General features: G+C 45.3%; 1 protein-coding gene across 20 annotated transcripts in view; it reads right to left on the bottom strand.

Annotated features, from left to right (window-relative positions):
• DST (dystonin) overlaps positions 1 to 19703 on the bottom strand; it is a 435317-nt gene that overhangs the window by 118112 nt on the left and 297502 nt on the right. For 12 of the 20 annotated variants that reach the window (XM_072944761.1, XM_072944766.1, XM_072944764.1 and 9 more), the window contains 12 exons: positions 19544 to 19672; positions 17225 to 17313; positions 16087 to 16219; positions 9552 to 15002; positions 9275 to 9424; positions 8917 to 9132; positions 8590 to 8739; positions 7170 to 7403; positions 5800 to 5952; positions 3571 to 3804; positions 2621 to 2887; positions 924 to 1454 (listed from right to left, as the gene is read on the bottom strand). In XM_072944761.1, coding sequence (XP_072800862.1) covers positions 924 to 1454; positions 2621 to 2887; positions 3571 to 3804; positions 5800 to 5952; positions 7170 to 7403; positions 8590 to 8739; positions 8917 to 9132; positions 9275 to 9424; positions 9552 to 15002; positions 16087 to 16219; positions 17225 to 17313; positions 19544 to 19672 — 7737 coding nt within the window. The remainder of the gene's footprint in view (positions 1 to 923; positions 1455 to 2620; positions 2888 to 3570; positions 3805 to 5799; positions 5953 to 7169; positions 7404 to 8589; positions 8740 to 8916; positions 9133 to 9274; positions 9425 to 9551; positions 15003 to 16086; positions 16220 to 17224; positions 17314 to 19543; positions 19673 to 19703) is intronic. The other 8 variants (XM_072944774.1, XM_072944776.1, XM_072944777.1 and 5 more) reach the window with 3 other exon arrangements.

Genomic DNA, 19703 nt, shown 5'->3' with positions numbered 1-19703 from the left:
AATACCTGGGAGCCTACGCATTATATGACCTGCAACACACCAGGCTTCAACCAAAGCTAGTGAAAACAGTAGGGCTCAGTATGAAGACACAGCCTCTAACAAATCAAAAAGTCCCCGTAAAAACGAGGAGAGAGCTTAGGTTTATACCAATTCAAACACACACACGTGCACAAGGGCCGAGTCTTCCCCCAAATGTAAGGATTCAGGTACCAATCACCAGAGGCAGCTCATCTTCCAGGGTTCAACCCCACGGGGGCCACACGCCAGGTGTACAGATACGTATCCAGTGCCTCACGGATCACGCCTGCATGCCGCACAAGACTGACTGACCCGAGGAGGGAGAATAAACTAGACCAGAGCGACGCCAAGGCCGAGAGACAACGACGCTCGTCACGCCAGCGGTGCGTACGGGGCGCTCTGTTCAGCTCCCATTGTAAACAGGGAAATGTTTCCTTAGTTTTGGGTTGTTTTAAACAAAACTCCTACTAGCCCACAAGGATAACAGAGGCTGAAAGAGTCTGTTAGCAATTAAGTATTAAAATAATACACCGATCAAATGTATCTGTAAAGCAAAGACGTGGGAACGGGAATTACCGGAGAGGAAGCTTGGGTTCAAACCGCAGCCCAGTCGGCTTAGAGCCAGAGTGCGAACGCCCCCTGGTGGTCACCTTGGGGAAATACAGCGTCTTATACGTAGGGAAGCCTGGAAACCACCCAAAACCAAATACAGAACTGTACGTTGCTACTTTTTAGGCACATCTTTCCGAAGTAGCAGACGCGTAAGACTGAGAGAAGTGGGATGAAAATATCTTATTTTCCCTGCTTCAGCTTTCAAGCTTCTGACTCCAAAACGGAAGGTCAGGGGACAGTGGAAACTGCTGGCACAGACTCGCCATCCCTTTAGCAGCAGAAAATCAAACTACCTTGGTGTAGAGAGCCCGGAAGCGCTCGGTGGCGCGGTCCAGCCTGCCCTGGACCTCTCTTTGGGCGGCAGAGGCGTCCAGGTGGCCCCGCTCGGCCCCGCCGCACGAGCTGGCGGCTTCCAGCACTCTGTTCCCGGAGATGGTGATGTACCGCAGGTCCCCTTTGTGAGAGATGACGTCCTCCGAGAAACTCCGCTGCCTCTGCAGCTTGGCCACCAGGCCCCCGAGGTCGTCGGCGCCCGCCTCCAGGTTCTCCAGCTCCTGCTCCGCCTGCTGCAGCCAGAGCTCGAACTCGCCCGCGTCGCCGGCGAACTTGTCCAGCTCCTCCCACAGCGAGCGGCTCAGGCGCACCCGCGTCTCGGCCGCCGCCAGGGCGGCGTCGTACTGCGTCTGCAGCTCCCGCGCGGTGCTCTGCAGCTTCTCCCGGTCCTCCGGGGGCAGGTGGTGGCCCTGCTTCTCCAGCAAGGCCTGGGCCGCCTGGGTGGCCACGAGGACGGCCTGCTGCTGGGCGGCGATCTCCTCGTGCCGGGCCTGCGGGGGACAGCAGACGGCCGGGTGGTCAGACGGGGCGCAGGGGCGGGGACGGGGGAACCTGCCGCCTCGGGGACCCTCACCCTGAGCCGGTCTGCAAAGCCGACTGAGCCCAGTTTTAAATCCAAACTCCATCCCTTACTGGATGTGCACCCTCCAGCAAGATACCTCACTTCTGGAAGTTATGGTTTCCTCGGGTGTAAAATGATAATAATAATAATCACCACCACCACCATTTCCGCATCAGGACAATGACAGCCTCACTCTACAGAGCGCTGGGGAGGGCGGCGTGAGTCCAGCTGGGAGGAGCTCAGAAGATGCCTGGCCCCCTGTGACTGCTCCATAAACCTTCGCTATTACTATTATTTCTGTGAATTCCTTACAACCGTGCTTCAGGTAGAACACCACATAAGTCAGACCGAGAAAGACGATCATATGGTATCACCTCTATGTGGAATTAAAAAATAAAATTAAAAAAGATACAAATTCTATTTTCACGGGCACAGAAAACAAACTATGGTTACCAAAGGGGACAGGGCAGGGGAGGGATAAATTAGGGGTTGGGGCTTAACGGACTCGCACTTCTAGATACAAAATTAGACAACTTAGGGCCGCGACTGAGTCTATGAGCCCCTCCAGGAGCCGAAACTGGCATATCCCCTCTACTTTAAGTTCTCTTTGCAAACAATAAAGGCTGTTTGCACCATAAAAAATAAAATAAAACAAAACAGATAAGCAACCAGGACCTACTGTCTAGCACAGGGAACTATATTCAATTTCTTGTAATAACCTATAATGGAAAAGAACCTGAAAAGAAAATTTATATGCATGTATATGTATCATTGAATCACTTTGCTGTACACCTGAAACTAACAATGTAAATTAACTACACTTCAATAAAAAAATTAAATACTCAAAAATTAATAAAAAATAAAATAAATTTAAAAAATAGAAGAACGCCACAGCCATGAGTTTATTTCCCATTGTTATTGACTTGCTTAGAACTCTCACAGTAACTTACATCGACATAATGACAGACCTAGAAAAAGGACCTCCCCCTCAATGGTCACTGAGGTCTGAAACGGTAACTCACGGGCTAAGTCCTTCCTGTCTTTACAGACCTGAGAAGAGACTCTAACTCAGGTCATCTGTTTCAAACAACGCACCTTCATCTTCTGGTACTGCTGGTTCAGATTCTCCTCGGTGGTTCCAACTCGCCCGTCAACCTCCATCTCCAACAGGTTACCATTAACTTCATCCTCTTCTCCAATCGCTGACGTGCCATCCTCTTCTCGAAAATGCATCCCGTTCTGTTCCATCACCTGTTTCTGTTCCATGCCTGCCCTTTCAGAGTCTCTGTCAACACTGGACAACCAGTCCAAAAGGTTCTCTATTCTGCTTCTGTTCTCTTCCAGCTGTTTCACAGCTGCAACCTGGGCAGGGAAAGTTCACAGCAGGGACTCCTCAGTGTGGGCCAAGGCTTTCGTTTCAAGACATCCCCAATGCAAGTACTAAGATCTTTTAACATTAAAGTGGGGAACCTGAACACACACATGCTGAAAACTGAACACACTGAAATTAAGCCTTTCAGCCACTGACAGTCACTTTTAAGTTTTCATCATTCTTCAAAACACATTCCAAAACTTTTCATTGCCATCGATGAGACCACATACATTTCACACGGAGAAAGCCTCACAATGCCACGTCAACTTTTTTAAAAAGTTCAACCCCGCCTACAAACTACTATGTACAAAATAAATAAGCTACAAGGATGTATTGTACAGCACAGGGAGGAGGGCCAATATGTTGTAACAGCCATACAGAGTACAACCTTTAAAAATTGTGAATCACTATGCTGTACACCTGAAACATGTAATACTGTACATCGACCCTACCTCAATTTAAGAAAAACATTTTTTTTAAGTTCAACAAAGCCAACTCTTCAAACTCTGTAGTTTGGTCAGTTACATCCATGAAAACCCAGAATTCTAGTCCCTGGTGCTAACAATACCCTTCATAAATCGAGGTGCTATTACATCTATCATTTTTTTCTTTTTAAACACCTGTCATTTTCAATAAAGCCCCAGAACAGGGCATCACATATCTGAATAAGGACCTTTTCTGTTTCTTCCTTGATCGCTGTCTTCACCACTTTCTCCAGCTCTTTTTTCGACTGTTCTGCCTTCAAATTAAGCTGTTCACACTTCATCTTTGCTTCTTTCAGTTTCTGCTCAATCAGAGCCTTGTCTTCTCCTGACAGCCTTTCCCCGCTCTCTTTTAAGAAGTTCTCTGTGTTTTTCACTATTTCCGCCAACGCCTGGGCACTTCCTTGCATGTCTTTCTGTAATTCCTGATAACACGAAAGAAAAAACACACCTTAGTAAAATTACTGCCCATTTCATTCTTCCAGAACTGCACTTTGAAAAGAGGGGGCAAGCAGAGGGGGACCCAGCACATACAGGTTAGAAAAGCATACTGAACACTATGTTAATTTGAGTTGGTTTTTAAAAATCACAATATTTAATATCATTTGAAATCTTTAACAGCATGAAAGAAAGGTGGGAGATTTTCACATCATCAAGTGGATGTGGTCTGTAAAACACTGAAAACAAGAATGTACTGAGTATATAATCCAGGCAAATTCGTACACACCAGATTTTTTTTTTTTACATTACGTGAGTCCATTTATAAAAGCTTTTAAATATAAGGTAATATTATTTATTCTGTTTCTAAACATTTATTTTTAATATATACCTATTGCTCAGGGTAAAAACAAATAGTTTTCTAAGTTATGAACAAAGCTGTTCCTAAGATAGTTTCTATACCAAGATGGTTTCGCCGTCTACACGCCAGAGCTCTATAACATGTAATGTCTGCTGCTCTGCCCTGGCAGGTAAGAAGCTCAAGGTTAAAATCCCTCAACAGTCAGGGCTCCTCTCCGTCTAGATTTCTCAGTCATTTTTTCTTTCCTTGTCCTTTACTTTACACTTTCAGTCCGTATATTGTACTATGTTTGAGCCTTTGTATTATTTTTTCTCCATACTTTTTTAAGCCTCCTCAAGTTTTTCTGGGACGTATCTGAATTGAAAGAGATACTGTCCAGTTTTCCCAGCAGCACACATTGAAGAGACTATCTTTTCCCCACTGTGTATTTTCGCCTCCTTTGTCATAGGTTAATTGGCCTTATTAAGTGTGGGTTTATTTCTGGGCTCTCTATTCTGTTCCATTGTTCTCGGTGTCTGTGTTTTGTGGCAGCACCATACTGTTTTGATTCCTACAGCTTTGTAGGATAGTTTGAAATCCAGGCGCATGATAACTCTAGCTTTGCCGTTCCTAAAGGCTGCATTGGGTACCTGGGTCTTTTGTGGTTCCATACACATTTGAGAATGATTTGCCCTAGTGCTGTGAAAAATGTCATGGGCATTTTGATAGGGATTGCATTGTATCTGTAGATTGCTTTGGGTAGGATGGCCATTTTAACAATATTGATTCTTCCAATCCATTAAAACAACATATAAAATAAATAAGACACAAGGATATATTGTACAGCACAGGGAATACAGCCAACACTTCATAATAACTTTAAATGGAGTATAATCTACACAAATGTTGAATCACTGTGTTGTACACCTGAAATGAATATAATATTGTAAATCAACTATACTTTCACATAAACAAAATGTTTTTAAAGAAAGAGATACTCTTCACTGAGCGACGACTATGTGACAGCGACTGCTGGTCACTTCACACACAATATTTACTTGACTCTGACAATAACAAAGCAATGGGAGTGTAAGTAATGAAGACACTGAGGCTCAGAGAGATGAAGTCGTAAACCCGACAGCCTGCAGAGTCTGGGAGTTGAACCAAGAGCTATCTCATTACAAGGAGATTGTTCTTCCTCCTGACACCAAAAGAAAGATTTCTTTCTCTGTCATGATTGTTTGCTCATGAGATGAGCAAGATGACAAGAATGAGAAGGAGCTGGGAAAGAGGAAGACCCCAAACTCGAGGCTATTTCTCCCGACTTCAGGTGGATGAGTTGGCCTCCAATGGATCCTGATTTTACCTCATCACACAAGGTATTTCCACGATCAAACCTCCTTTATGTCTCCTCTACTCAATATCTCACCCAGAACAGTCCAGAAAACTACCTGGCTGGCTGCAGATGGAAATGTAAGTCTTGGGATGAAGTTTCAAGCTCCGGCCTGGGGGAGGTCTTAGCTGTGGCTTGCCTCAGGAAAGCTAAAATGATGGCTCCCTCCCAATAACCCCCACTGCTCTCCAAATACCCGTCATCGAACTTCCCATCGGCCAGACCCGCTGACGCGAGACTCCGTCCCACCTCTTGCTTGGACTGGTATTTCTTCAACTCGGCCGTGCCGTCTCCGATCACGAAGGCCTCCTGGTGGCCGATCAGGCGGTTCTCGGTTTGGGTGAGGAGATCACATATCCCCTGGAGCTTCTCCTTGTACTCCTGCTGGCGTTCTGCCACCATCTGAAATGGGTGAAACCAAAGCATCGGAAATGTGGCCACCGACTCAACTTCACGCGAACACATCCTGCAAGCTTCCCCTACACGAGCCTCCCTACGTATGCTGTAAACATGATAGCAGTGGGGTGCAGAGCACGCAGGCGACGCGGAAAGTGAGCGTGTGTCTCAGACACGAGGAGGGTGACCGTGTTTGGACGACACTGCTCAACAGAATACCGGCCATGCATAGGTGTCAGAGATGGAGCTTCTGACCGACAGACAGGAAGAGACGTTCCATTTTCTCAAGCTCTGGAAACCTGCGACACACACAATTAATTCTGCAAAAGGATATCAAAACAGAAGTTAGTCGTGATTTGTCTGTTAACCTATTCGATACGTGTAGATAGGTTATCATGCTGGAGACAGAGCCTGTGCTTCTGAAAGTTAAAATAAAATAAAACAGAACAAAACAGGAGCACTGCATGCGAGATCACTATGTAATCACTCTGACTAATTCCATCCCCACCTCTTTGCTCAGCAGTGCCATTAGTCATGGCACTGTAATAAAATTCGTTCAGTCTTTCTAAGAGATTAATTTAGTGATGACCTGCATCTTTCATTTTCCTATTATATATACACTCTTTACGCATTCTCTAGTCACATGTGACGTTTACCAGGAGCTGGGCAAGGTCTCGAGGGTTCTGAATTCTTGCTTTTATCAATGCCCCCAGCACCACGGGGTAAGCACTGTTGCTCCTTCCAAGTGCCCAAAGAGAAAACTGGTTAAGGGACTTGCCCTGGGTCACACAGCGAGGGAGTGGTGAAACTGGGGCGTAACTCAGGCAGCCTGGCCCAGGGCCTAGCCCTAAACCTGCTATGACATCCCACCTCCCAGAGGTAAAAGATATCCTTAAACTTCTCCATCCGTACGTTCATCAATTTATCCCTGGAAGTTTCTCACTGCCTCCAGACTTCCTCCTCCTAGGAAAAAAATCCAAACTCTCCCCTGAAAACAGTAGTTTTAGGGAGTCATGAAAATTAAAATGGACAAATTAAAGCATTACTGTGGGAAATAATACTTGCATACGTGGCAGCATCTCTACCTTATACCCTGTCCATCAATCTCCGTGCCAGAAAACCTTTCCTGTCTTCTCCTACCCGTGAGCCTTGGTGTCTACACCACAGGTTTCACACCGAAGAACTAAAAACAGAGCATTCCAACTCCACAAAGAAAGGCAGACCTTCTGGTCATCGAGAGCTTGTTCGAGCTGTAACTGAGTCTCTAAATGTTCCACCTGGGTAGTTACTGATTCCCGGACGTCAAGAAAGCACTTCTGAGTTGTGTTTAAGAGCCTGAGCAGTTGTTTGCTTTGGGTGGGAGACAGGTCTTGTGCGTGTTCAGAGATGAAAAACTGCACATCAAAGGCAGTGGTCTCCAGCTGCGTTTTGCTGTGTCCAAGGTCTTTCAACACATTCTGCAAACAAAACAGTACGCGTCACCAACGGGGAGCTAAGCCATAATAGAAAGTTTATATTAACTGTAACATTTCTTATAAAGTATGCTTCTTTTATCAGGAACTCAAGCTTCTGCCAACATTTTCTCCATGATTCAATCAACCTATTCATTAGTAATAACTGATAGTGATGAAATTACTTAAATACCGAGACAACTAATACTCTATAAAAATAATCTCTTTCTGAATATTTTAACACTGTCTGGCAGACAGTTCCTTAAAATGTAACTCCGACAAAAGGGAAAGATCTCACTTGTGTACATTTAGCACACTGAAGGGAAATCGCAACATTAAAATACTATTTGCTGACGTTTACAGTATCTGTGTAACTGTGGTGGCACATAAACTAGACTATGGGGAATTGGCAACATAAATTTAACAGGGCAGAATTTTTGACTCGCAGGCCAGGTGTGTAACTGACCTCCACTCATGAATGTGCTGTTCAAATTAAGAACTTGGGAGGGAAGAAAAAAGCATGACAAAAGTGACCACTACTATGATGTGTCTATGTGGCTGACTTGAATTACTATGTCTTTATGCGACTGATACACAAATAAGTACATAAATACAAATCTCAACATTCAGTGGTAGTATGAGTTGCATTAAGGCAGCAGGGACAGCGTCATAAAGCTGTGATGATTTCACGCTGTGTCGCTATGAACAAATATCTCTTAGAAAGAAAGGAAAAGCTGGAAGCCTTTCTGCTAAAATCTGGAACAAGACAAGAATGCCCACTCTCACCACTTCCATTCAACACAGTATTGGAAGTCCTAGCCAAAGCAATCAGACAAGAAAAAAAAAAACAATAAAACAGGATCCAAATTGGAAGAGAAGAGGTAAAATGGCCACTATATGCAGATGACATGATACTATATGGAAATATGAATACGAATTTATGTTTGTATGTGCATGACTGGGACATGGTGCTGTACACCAGAAACTGACACACTGTAATTGACTATACTTCAATAAAAAATAAATAAATAAAATAAGATACTATACAGAGAGAAAGAAAGGAAATCATCCTTTATAGCTTTAGCAAAGTCACAAACATCTTTTCTAAACGTGAACATTTCTAAACATGTTATATTAAATCCACAGGCTTTTTTTTTTTTAACTTACTTGTCTTACTTATTTTGACACTTGCCTTGAGAAACTCCAAACTTTTCTTTATATGTTCAGTGTCCCGAATGCTCACGGTCTCAATACCCTCTACAGACCGGCTCTTCTCTGATATCCAGCTGGAGAATGACTTCAGTTTGTGGAGAAACTCCCCGTGAGAAACTGCTAGTTTAGACTAGAAAATAAAACTGCATGTTCATTTCGGTCTGTCCCCAAACTTCGAATTCCTACAAAACCTGATTATGTCTTAAGGGCTTAACAATTTAAAAATAAAATGCTTCATCCTGTGGCTAAATTTCCAACTTATCGATTTTCTTTCCAAACCCAAGTTGTGACCCCACGGGAGACCTACCGTTTCAGAGTCGATGGCGAGCATGATGTGGTTCATTCTTTCTGAGGACGTGGCCCTGAGGGAGGAGAAGGCTGTCTCTAAACTCTGGAGGCTCATACTCAGTTCCTTCAGAGGTCCCCTGGGGAAGTCACCAGGCAGAGACTTTAAAAAGTCCTCTGCCAACTTCATGTCTTTTCTTAAAATCACAGCCATTGGAGCCAACCCCAATTCAAAGGTCTGCAAAACACACATATCCCAGGATCCATTCAGTGAGCAACACTAAACGTAGCCAACATTCCAAACATAAAAGTGCTCTGCTTAATTTTCCAAATTAACACCAGCCCACTACCCTCCATAACTGGCAGCAGACAATTCTTACCTCTAACTGTTTCAGTTGGTTCTTCAAAGCTTCCAGGCTGCTGTCCGGAGACTCCTGGTTGTCCAAGGGGGGCTTCATATCTTGAAGCAAAGCCAAATACTGGGACATTTTTGACGTGTGCTGTAGACACTGCTGCAGCTCGCTGGCAAACTAAACACAAATTCAGACACTCTAATTCAACAGCCTTTACGTGGAGTTTGAAAGCAAAGAAGACGGATGGGGTTATTCCCAAATATTCCATGCAGCTATTTCATTATAAAAGGTAAAGTCAACTTACTTGTTCCATCGAACTGTCTCCAGAAGCCATTTCTTTTGACCCTGAAACACATTCCAGATGGTCTGGAGATTCAGGGCACGGATCCCCCAGCCTCTTATCTCCCGGCTGTGCTGGTGCACCAACGGGAGGGTTTCCTGGCCCACTTCCTCTCACATTTTGTAAATGAAGGGGGCACTGGTTTCCTCCCTTGCTTGGAAGACCATCAGGTATGTGTGGCTTCTCATCCACCATCTCGGAACCAGTGGGTGATTTTTGATTCACGTCTCCAAACTGTTCTACTCTCTCTGAATATCCATCCACAAGCAGCGTGGAGAAAATACTTTCAAGGTGCAGTGGCAGCCCTGTAGATGTAACACCTCTTTCCTCTGGTTCGCACTCCATCGGAGTCAATTCTTTCATCAGTTCAAACGCTCCTGGCGTTTTCTGGCCACACTGATTTTGCTTAAGCACGCCAAGCAGCAGCTCCGACTTCAGATCTGCGGTCCAGCTGGGATCATCTCTGCTCCCTGTTTTTAGTTCTGGCGAGTTATTCATGGGGGACACGACAGAACAGTCCCTGGTTTCAGAGTCGCCAGGAACATCAGATGCTTCGTTTATCAACTGTGCTCTGCTAACCCTTTTCATTAAGTTATTTATTAAAATTTTAGTATCTGCATGGGCTGAAGGGTCTCCAGCCTCTTGAGGATTCCCATGACCATCTCTCAGTCGATCTTGTAAGATATCCTTCATGTCCTCAACAAACACTGGAGACAGCTCAGGACTCGGAACCTCGTTTTCCTGGGGTCCTAGAGACGAGGCTCGTTCCGTTCTTGGTTGCTGGGCAATTATTTCTTCCTCACTGTTAATTTCTAAAGATGAGCAGCCGGTGCTTAAGGTGTCCCTGGAGTTGCTATTTATTATTCCATTTGCGCGAAGTCCTGATGGCACGGAATCAGCATGCTTCCTGAAGCCTTCCACACTTCCAAGAGGTAAGACTGAAGGCGTGCTTTCATCAATTTCTGGTGTGAACTCGGGAATTCCTGTTCCTCCTTCTGAGACGTTTTCTTTAGTACAAAGATCCTTCCATTGGACCATCTCATTCAGGGGAGAGGCTTCTTGGGCGAGAGCTGCCTTCTCTTTGGCATCCTTAACTCCTAACTGTAAGTGATCCTTTGTGGGAGGGGAAGCTATTGGAAAACAGCCTGGGGCATCTTCATTTGGTTTCCATCCAGCTTCTGCTTTTACATTTCGAGCACAGTGTTTTAAAAAAGCAAACAGATCCAGCTCTTCCTCAGGTCCATCAGTGAATGAATCTTTCTCAATACCTGGAGACCCTTCAGACACCGTGACGTCTGGAGCAATCTCATCGCTGATCCCATGGGAAGCTGCTGACTCAAATATTTCTTCAAGATTCTCAAACTGAACAGGACTTTGACTGACTACTGTTGGCAGATTCTTTGGTTCATCTTCAAGGGCCACTGTCGCTTTTTTGAGGCTTCCTTTCTGATGTTCGCTCTCTGTGAGCTGCGGGTATAGAAACTGACTGCTGACTAAATCAAGGCTCTCTCTTGTGCTTTCCCTGGGCAAAGGTTGGAGATATTTATCATCTTCTACAGGACCTTCTAAAAGCACTTCTCCTTTATCCGTGCCCATTTTACGAATCGAGGCTTCCTCTTCCATCAGGGTACCGGTCTTGTCATCGCTCTCTCTAATCGGATCTCCTCCATTTTCGTGATGACCTCTGCCAGTTACAGAGACTGTGGGTGACAAATGGCCTTCCTCAGCATGGTTTCCTAGGAAACCGGGCTCAGGACAAACGATTTCATCAGAAGATGGGTCAGTCACAAGTGGCACCTTCTCAAAATCTGGACTGCTGCCTTTTACAGACTCCGCAGAGCCTGGCGCTCGAGTCAACTTAACCCCCGTGTTCTTCCGATCACCATCCAGCCCCGAAGCTAAACGTCGGACACCGACGGGGCCAGAGGTGTTTTCCGACTCAGCAGCCTTCACAACAGGCAGCAGTGTATCCTTAAGGACCATCTCATGATTCCACAGATTTTCTTTGCTTTTCCAAACAGCCTCCGTCGTATATTCTGGGACGCTGCTTCTCTCTGTAACTGAGCTACTCTGACGACTCGATTCGAGCCATAAAACATTTACACTTGGCTGTTTTTCCAAAGAACTCTGATTGTGCTTTTTATCCGGGAGAATCATTTCACTGCGACGCTGACTTCCGTGACCGCCTTCCTCCTCGAGTGCCGCGATGACACGCGCCTGGACATCCGTGTGGTCAGCCTGGTCCTGGCACGCGGGCTGTCCATCCTCACCTCCCGCTCCTTCGTCTTCAGTGTCACCACCATCATCGTCATAATCGTCACTGTTTTCCAGATCGTTACTGTCACACAGAGGGTCCCCGTAACCTTCTTCACTCTGCACAGATTCTAAATGATCGGTATCAGATCCAAATTCTTGTCCAGTTACACTCTCCTCTTCTCTCCAGCAGCCAGCGTCCGCAGGTTTTAGTGCCGCTCGGAATCTCCCTTCTCTTCCTACAACGCTGTGGTCGGTCCACGAGTCCAGCTCCGCACCCTCCAGGCTATCTGTGCTGTCCCTTTCTGAGATGGTTTCCATCGCTGGTCCATTCATCTCGGACAGGCCAACTGAATGGAAGTGTCTTCTTTCACCAGAATCTGGTTCTGCTTTCTTGGCACCTATGAGAAAATCCTGCAGGGATCCTAGTGCCCCCTGGGCCCCCATGGAATGTTCACTCCCTTTAGAGACATCGTAAAAAACCTCTCCAGGAGGGGCCGGCCCATCGTCTTCCTCTCCCAGGATGTCACAGTCCTCGGGCTGCAGACCATCCCTGTCATCGCCCTCAAGAAGCAGAGAATCATGGTCATCGTCCTCAAACAAAGGAGTGTCATAGAAGTCATCCTCGCTGTCACTGTCTGTCTCTGTGTCGCTCTGCCGACTGACCAGCAGGGATGTTTCGTAGTCGCCAGCACTGGTGCTGGCCAATTCTCCCAACACCGATGGACCTGTGAGAGCCAGGCTGACGTGATCACCGCCACCCCCCGGGGTCATGGCACAGGGGTCCTCCTCCACCGTGGACTCAGGCCACTTGTCCTGGGAAGCAGCGAGAACTTTTTCACCTTTACCGTAAGTATCCGAACCATACTGATCATCCTGATGCTGCCCGTGAGGATGACTGGAAGCAAGATTTAAAGATTTCTGTACAGCGTGTTCCCCCTGTAAACTGATGTTAATTGCTGCAATGCCCAGAAACTCGTCTTGAAATTTGTCTCCCATTCCTGGATCCAGTAATGTGGTTTGGTCCTTGAACGGCAGTGAAGAGACTTCACACTTATTTCCACTGCTCCCTGTGGCGTGTATATCGTGTAAACTTCTCTGCTCGGTCCTCAGTTTATCGTGACTTAACAGGGCACTTAGGCGGGGGGAGTAGTCAAAGATGGCTGGACCCCTGCTAATGTTATCTTCAGTCTCCGTTTCATTCAAATCACAGATCCTACTAGTTTTTGCCTCCACCATAGGGCTTGTTATCAAATCACCTGCAAAGTTTTGAACGTTTTTAGAATGACCACATTCATATGCATGTTCCTGTGTTTCCATGGGACTTTGATTTTCACCATTTTTAAGTATATTTTCAGAGCCTGGTCTCAGGACACTAACTCCAGCCAGTCGGGGCTGTGTGGGGGCTGATCCTGATCTGGGAACACACACGCTGGAGGAGTTCTGAACTTTAGGATCGGCTGCTATCATACCTGCCGGATTTTCTGACTGGCCAAATTCACTCCTGATAGCGTTGCTTCCCATTTCATGAAATTCTTCATCTATGACATGTTTTCTGTTTTCAGGGATTTCTTGATGCTGGGGTTCTCTGCGAGGACATTTCTCCAAACTACTTGGTGAAGCTGTACCTTCATCCATTTCTTGACCTGAAGCATTATTCAGAAACACACCAGGGTGTCTTAAGACATCAGGACGTTCTTTTCCGGGCATGTCCTCATCAAATTCTGCAGCACAGCCTTCCAGGAGCATCCCGACTGCTTCGTCCAGGTCTCCATCGTACAGCAAGAGCCTCTGCCCGGTGTTGGCGTCCATGTAACTGTTGATCATCAAATAAGACAGGAATAATTTTTTAGTCTGTTCTGAGCTCTGAGTCTCCACTGGCTCCTCTTCCTCAAAGACATCCTCCTCCTGCCTGTAGTCCTGGACCATGGATGGCTGGAATTTACAAAAAGAGAGCCACCGTCTAGCGTTTCTGCAAGCTTCCATGTCTCCCAAGTCTGGCATCTGATCAGGCAATATTATACTTTTCAAAATCGCTGCTGTGCCGTGATCTATAATTCCCAGTTCCGTAGCAACATCCAAATCGAGGACTTGAGAAGTTTCGGGAATATACAGAGCAGCTATCTTCTGCCTGCCGTCCAGGATCTTGTACGCCAGTTCGTTGGTAATCAGCTCCTGCTGCAAGGAAGATGACGTGGGGAAGATTTCTCCAGAGTGAGGCCAGATGAGGCCCACGTAGCCTCGCTGAGCCTCCAGGACCAGGAGAGCGCTGCTGGGCGTTATTAAATCACACTGGACCGCCTCGTCCACCGTCAAACGCTTGGCGGGGCTGGAGCGGATAATCCCACCGGTTTCGACCTGGTAGGTGAGGATGCTGTTGGCCATGTCCCTGTCCATCAGCCCCTCCGCCACTGCCTCTTCCACTGTCAGCCGCTGGCCAGACGTGCTGCCGATCAGACCCCCCGAGAGCAGCTGCGCGCCCAGTAACCTAAACACGGTCTCGCGGTCGATGAGGCCTTCGTGAGCCGCCCTTAAAATGCTCACGCTTCTTCCACCTTTTAACGTGACCCTGCCTCCTTCTTGCGGCCTCACGGGCAGCAGCCGCACCCCGGTGTTTTCCTGCAAAATACTCCTTTGCATCATGGCTCCCAGAGACAGCTTCTCAGCGGTCGAGGGGTCGATGAGATCTTGCCTTGTGTTCTGCCTCTCCAGGACTTTGGAAAACAACGCCGAGGAAACCAAGCGCTGCTGGAAAGCCTTCTGCAGGGTCAGCTGTTCTCCCGTGGCTGGGCTGACCAGGCAGCCCGTGGACAGGAGCATGTCGAGAACTCTGACAGCCGTGGGCTCTGATATCACGCCTTCAGCCAGAGCCTCGAGCACCGGCAGCGTGGAGGACGATGGCACAGCGGAAATGATCTCCTTGGTCTCATTCAGCTCCCGGAGGCGGCTCAGAATTTGCTCATCAATAAGGCCGTGACTTTCAGCATCTTCGAGGCCAAAGCACTTCCTTGATTCTGGTGAGATGAGACCAGAAATCATCAGCTGCGTCTCCAGCAACTGGATTCCTGTGTCATAATCAAGGAGGCCTCTTAAAACTGCCTGGAAGACGGAGAGGACCTCTCCCGTGGTCTGGTCAACGGTGCCCGCGATCACTTTCTCCAGCTGCAAGGAAAACACGAAACTCTCAGTCGGTGACACGAGGGTGGACGGAGCGTCGTGAAACTTCATTTTTTTTTTTAATAAATAACACACATCAACAGAAAATCCTCTACTTACCAGGGCGCAGGCAGTGCTGTGAGTGTTAGGCAGCTCAAATGCACAAGTGATCTATGTCAGTGATCTATTCAACAGCACAGGATGTGATAAAAGCTTTGAAAACGACATGCATCTGTGAATTGAAAACTTAACATCGTGTACATTAACAAGGTTAGTGAGCACACAACGGAGGAGATGGTGAGGGTGAGGGAACAGGACGCACACCTAGAAGGCAAACCATGCTTTCTGCAACTGGATGAGATTAGTCTACCGACGTGAAAGAGAGTTTCAAACCCCATGCTATCGATGTTTACAGCATACCAACTTCTGCACGGATAACTCAAAACTAACGAACCCGAAATATTGGTACATACCCCCAAAATGCGACACATAGTGCGTAAAATATTCCAGGGAGTAGGGAATCGAATATAAAGATAACTTTTTGAATATGGGCTATTGCATTGAATATTGTGACTATGCAATGTCAAGTTTTAAAAGTTTAAGGATAGGCCACATTTTCAGTGATTTCTGTTACAGTTTAAGAAACTGCTGGAGCATCCTTCACTGTCCAGTATGGTCCAGAATGACAAATAAATCTCCTGGTTATCTCTGAAAGTCAGACACATCCCTGACCCTCCAACGTCACCTCTCAAGCTCTCAGACTATTTCATACATCATATTTATACAGTAAAATACCTACAACAGCAGTAGAAGGATGGCTTTTAAAGAGAAGTTAGAAAAATGAATGATTCTTTCTTTTTACCATGCAAGGCAGAGATTAAGATGTCACAGAAACTGATGAGAGCAAGTGTAAGACTGCATTTAACCAACAACACTGAAATCTCCAGATACTTCCTCCCCTCCCCCACCTGCGTTTTTCCCACAAACCCCATTCAAGGTCATTTCTTGGTCACTGACATGTTATTTCTACAATCATGCGATTAAACTAAGAATCTTGAAACAGCTTCACGTTCTAAACAAATAACATTACCTTCTCCTCTACCTTTATGTCTTGTAAGGTTTGTGATTGCTGTAGTTGTTTGAGAGATTCACTAAATACATTAGAACTTTCTTGGAGAGTTTTCACTTGTTTTTCCAGTTCATTTCTTTCTTCATCTGTCATTCTAAAATAATCAGAAAGTATGAAAACAGGAATGCAAGTCTGCAAGTGATAAAAGAAGACATACTGGGCTCAATGATTTTGGTAAAGAATACTTTTCTAAATAAGCACATGGTCATAAAATAAAATCTAGTGTAACCTCACACACAGATGGCTCAGGACACAGAGTGCACACGAAATTGCTGTGTATGAAAACTAAGCCTGGCCCGTACGGCCCTGAAAACATCCTGCCTGAAAAAGGGACTGAAGGAAAGAGTGTGAACTAGTGTCCCAGCGCCTCTCTGGCATATCCAAAGTTCTAAAATGATAATTGACGTTGTCTGACAGGGGGAAGGAACTACTGTCAGTCCCAACGTGGAAACGGGACGGTAAGGGACCACGACTCAAGACGGATCTTGTTAAAGCAGCAGGAGGAACAGAAAGGAAATGTGTGAGGAAATTAACCCGACTTGCTAAGATGTGCTGCAAAATCATTCTAGAGTAAGTCTCAAGACGACAGCCAAAAAAGGATTTCAGAAAAGGGTAGATCCCTTGCCTGCCTGTGGCAGTAGCTGAAATATATGAAATGCCTTGTTGCAAAAAGTAGGACCAAACCAGGAGACATCAAGTTGCCAAAGGTCTCAGCTAAGGACGCGTAGAACATGTCTACATATATTTTCCAAAAGCTAAGTCCCAGAGGAACTTGGCTTGGTGTGTTTACAACTCACTAACCACTGATCCTTAACTCTCTGAGTTAAGCAATCTCTTACCAGCAATCTCTGTTTTCTTATCAGCACTAGATGCGGATAAGAAGTACATTTACAGGGTTTTGGTAAAGACGAGGGGTAACTAAAAGTGACATTAACTAAATTGCTAAATTTATCACCTTAGGTTATTACATTTCGAAGTAAATGTGTGACCAAGTTCCATTTTCAAACTGCCAGTTGAAATTTACCACCTTCTACCTTGCTGAGCGTTTGTAAGACCAGTTCCCTCCTTCGACTAAAAGAGCTAAGGAAAACCAACGTACTTGTCTCCGTGTTTAGCCAGAAATAGCTGCATGGTTTGAAGGGTTTCAGATAATTGTTCCTTCTTGATCGAGATTTCCTCACTGGAAATCTGCAAGGTAAAGACAACACACTCAAACTCTTCCTTCGTAAAGACCTGACAACGGAAATCTTCAAAAATTAATCCAGGGGGAGGAACTATCTCAGTGGTAGAGCGCGTGCTTAGCAGGCACAAGGTCCTGGGTTCAATCCCCAGTCCCTCCATTAAATTAAATTAAATTAAATTAAATTAAATTAAATTAAATTAAATTAAAGAAACAGATAAACAAATCTAATTCCAGGTTTGCATCAAGACCCACATAATGGGTCTATTTTCAAGCCAGTAATGCATCCGTTACTAGTCTGCAGGGCTGGATAAGGAGGACGCTTTATGCAGAATGGATGATTGAGGAAGCTCCTCCCTCTGACCCTAATGCCATCATTTCCACGAGGAAATAATAATACATTATATCTTGCATCTGTCCCAGCCCAGCCACCAGTAAAGACTGTCACAGTCTTCCTAAAGACGTGTGAATAAAAAAAACGGCATCTTCCTCCCCTCCCCTGCCAAGCTCCTGGATGCAATGCTCCTTCTGAAAAAATTACAGTAGACATTATGTATTCATGTCTAGATCTGCAGATCAAGACTAAAATAATTTCTATTACCAAGACGTTCACTTGCCAAAGTCGCCTGTGACAGTCAGAGAAATAAAAAATTGACTTGAAAATTGACTTGTTTGAGGGAAAGCAAACTGTTGTAATAGTCTCCCTTAATTCCTTTCTCAAGATCTAATATCGAAAGTCACTGCCACTCTCTGAAGTGAGCAGAAAGTACGATGGGACAGTGAAAAGGTCCATTTCCCCGGAAGTCTATTTCTCATGGTTACAGATAGTTATGAGGCCATACTGACTTTTTTAAGGCCACATTTATTATTCACATCAAATTACCTGAAATTCCCTTTAACAGAGGGACCACGAAGTGTTATTCAAGATCCGTCATTTATTCCATGATCTGCATGGGAAAGGTACCTGTCTACTTTCATGTCTGCTAAGTCTAAAACTAAAACTGATCTGTGAACTTGTGGAGAATTTAAAACTACAGAATGAGAAATCACGAAGGCTTTATAAACTATGTTCCCCAAAAGAAACTTGTTCTCCCCAGAAATCCTGGTGAAGATTTATGTCCCTGATTTAGCTCTTTTCCTATCTGGCAGAGGGGAAACCAAAAAAAAAAGGTATTTTTAACTAAATATTTGCATAAAATTACTTTGAGGGTTTTGGGTTTAAAAGACCACCGGTAACTACTTGCCAACTTATTTCTTCCACACTATATAAAAAACAGTCCGCTAGACTATGAGCTAAGCTGGCTTTATTTCAACTGAGTCAGAATTCAAGTAAATCCTCGGGTCTATAAGCCTCTCCAAGGGGGAGACCCAGGTAAGGCACAGCCGCCTCACACCACAGGCAAAATGAGACAAGACACGAAGTCTTCTGCTGTTTACTGATGTCCACAGCACCCGCTTCCACTGATGCCCAGTGAGGGATCCTGCAGAACCAGGAGGGGAAGATAATGATCGCATCTGTCATGGCCACGGGTCAGGCAGGAGCAGCCGGGCAAGACAGGAAAAATACAAACACCACTGCACTTGGCAGAAATGGATTTTTTAAAATACAGCGGCAGTTCAGTGTTAGCACTGGTGGCATCAGCACTGCTTAACTTAACCCAGTGCCCTAAGAGCTTCAAGGGGGACGGTCCAAGGGACATTTAGGTCACGGAAAGAACCTAGAATTTCCAGGCGGGGACGGGGGGATGATTGGAGAACAATTCTTATGGAATAGAAAAGATCAGAAGGGCATTGGATCCTCAGAAATGTTAATATCTTGGTTTGTATTTTGTGGTTCTTGAAACATTCTGTTTATATCTGTAAGAATGAAACTGTGTTATCTTTGTGATACAGAAGTGCATGGACATCCTCTGGGCACAAAACAGGACTCTGGTCTTCGGCAAATCTCACCAAGATAACCCAGAAGGAGATCTAACTGTTAGGAAAAGCAGCCCTGCACACTGGTTTACTAAGAGCGAGACTAATATTTACACAGTTCAGGTTTTGGAATCAGAGGCACCGTCTTCTGCCGCATACTGTGACTCCTTGGGCAAGTTCCCTAACCTCTCTGATCCTCATTATAATTGCCTATAAAAATAGGGACAACTAAAGAATTAAAGGGGTTTTTAGGTGGACTGTCGCAACTCAGTAAATTCTCCCCCCCCCATTGTGATTATTAAACCAGGACTTTGGGAATACCTTTTGCTTAAAGAGGGAAGCCTTTCCAGCCTTCTCCCCATCTCTCAATGTCTTGCTGATATTTGATACCCATTTCTGTAATTCTTTGGCTTTTTCAACATGCTCTTTCTTTTCTTCTTCCAGTGACTTCTGTCAGATGTAAGTGATAAAAAAAAAAGAT

The sequence above is a fragment of the Vicugna pacos genome, chromosome 20 (assembly GCF_048564905.1).
Source record: "Vicugna pacos chromosome 20, VicPac4, whole genome shotgun sequence".
Classification (NCBI taxonomy): Eukaryota; Metazoa; Chordata; class Mammalia; order Artiodactyla; family Camelidae; genus Vicugna; species Vicugna pacos.
The sequence above is the reverse complement of the archived record's forward strand: the minus strand, read 5'-3'. Positions and strand labels throughout refer to the sequence as shown.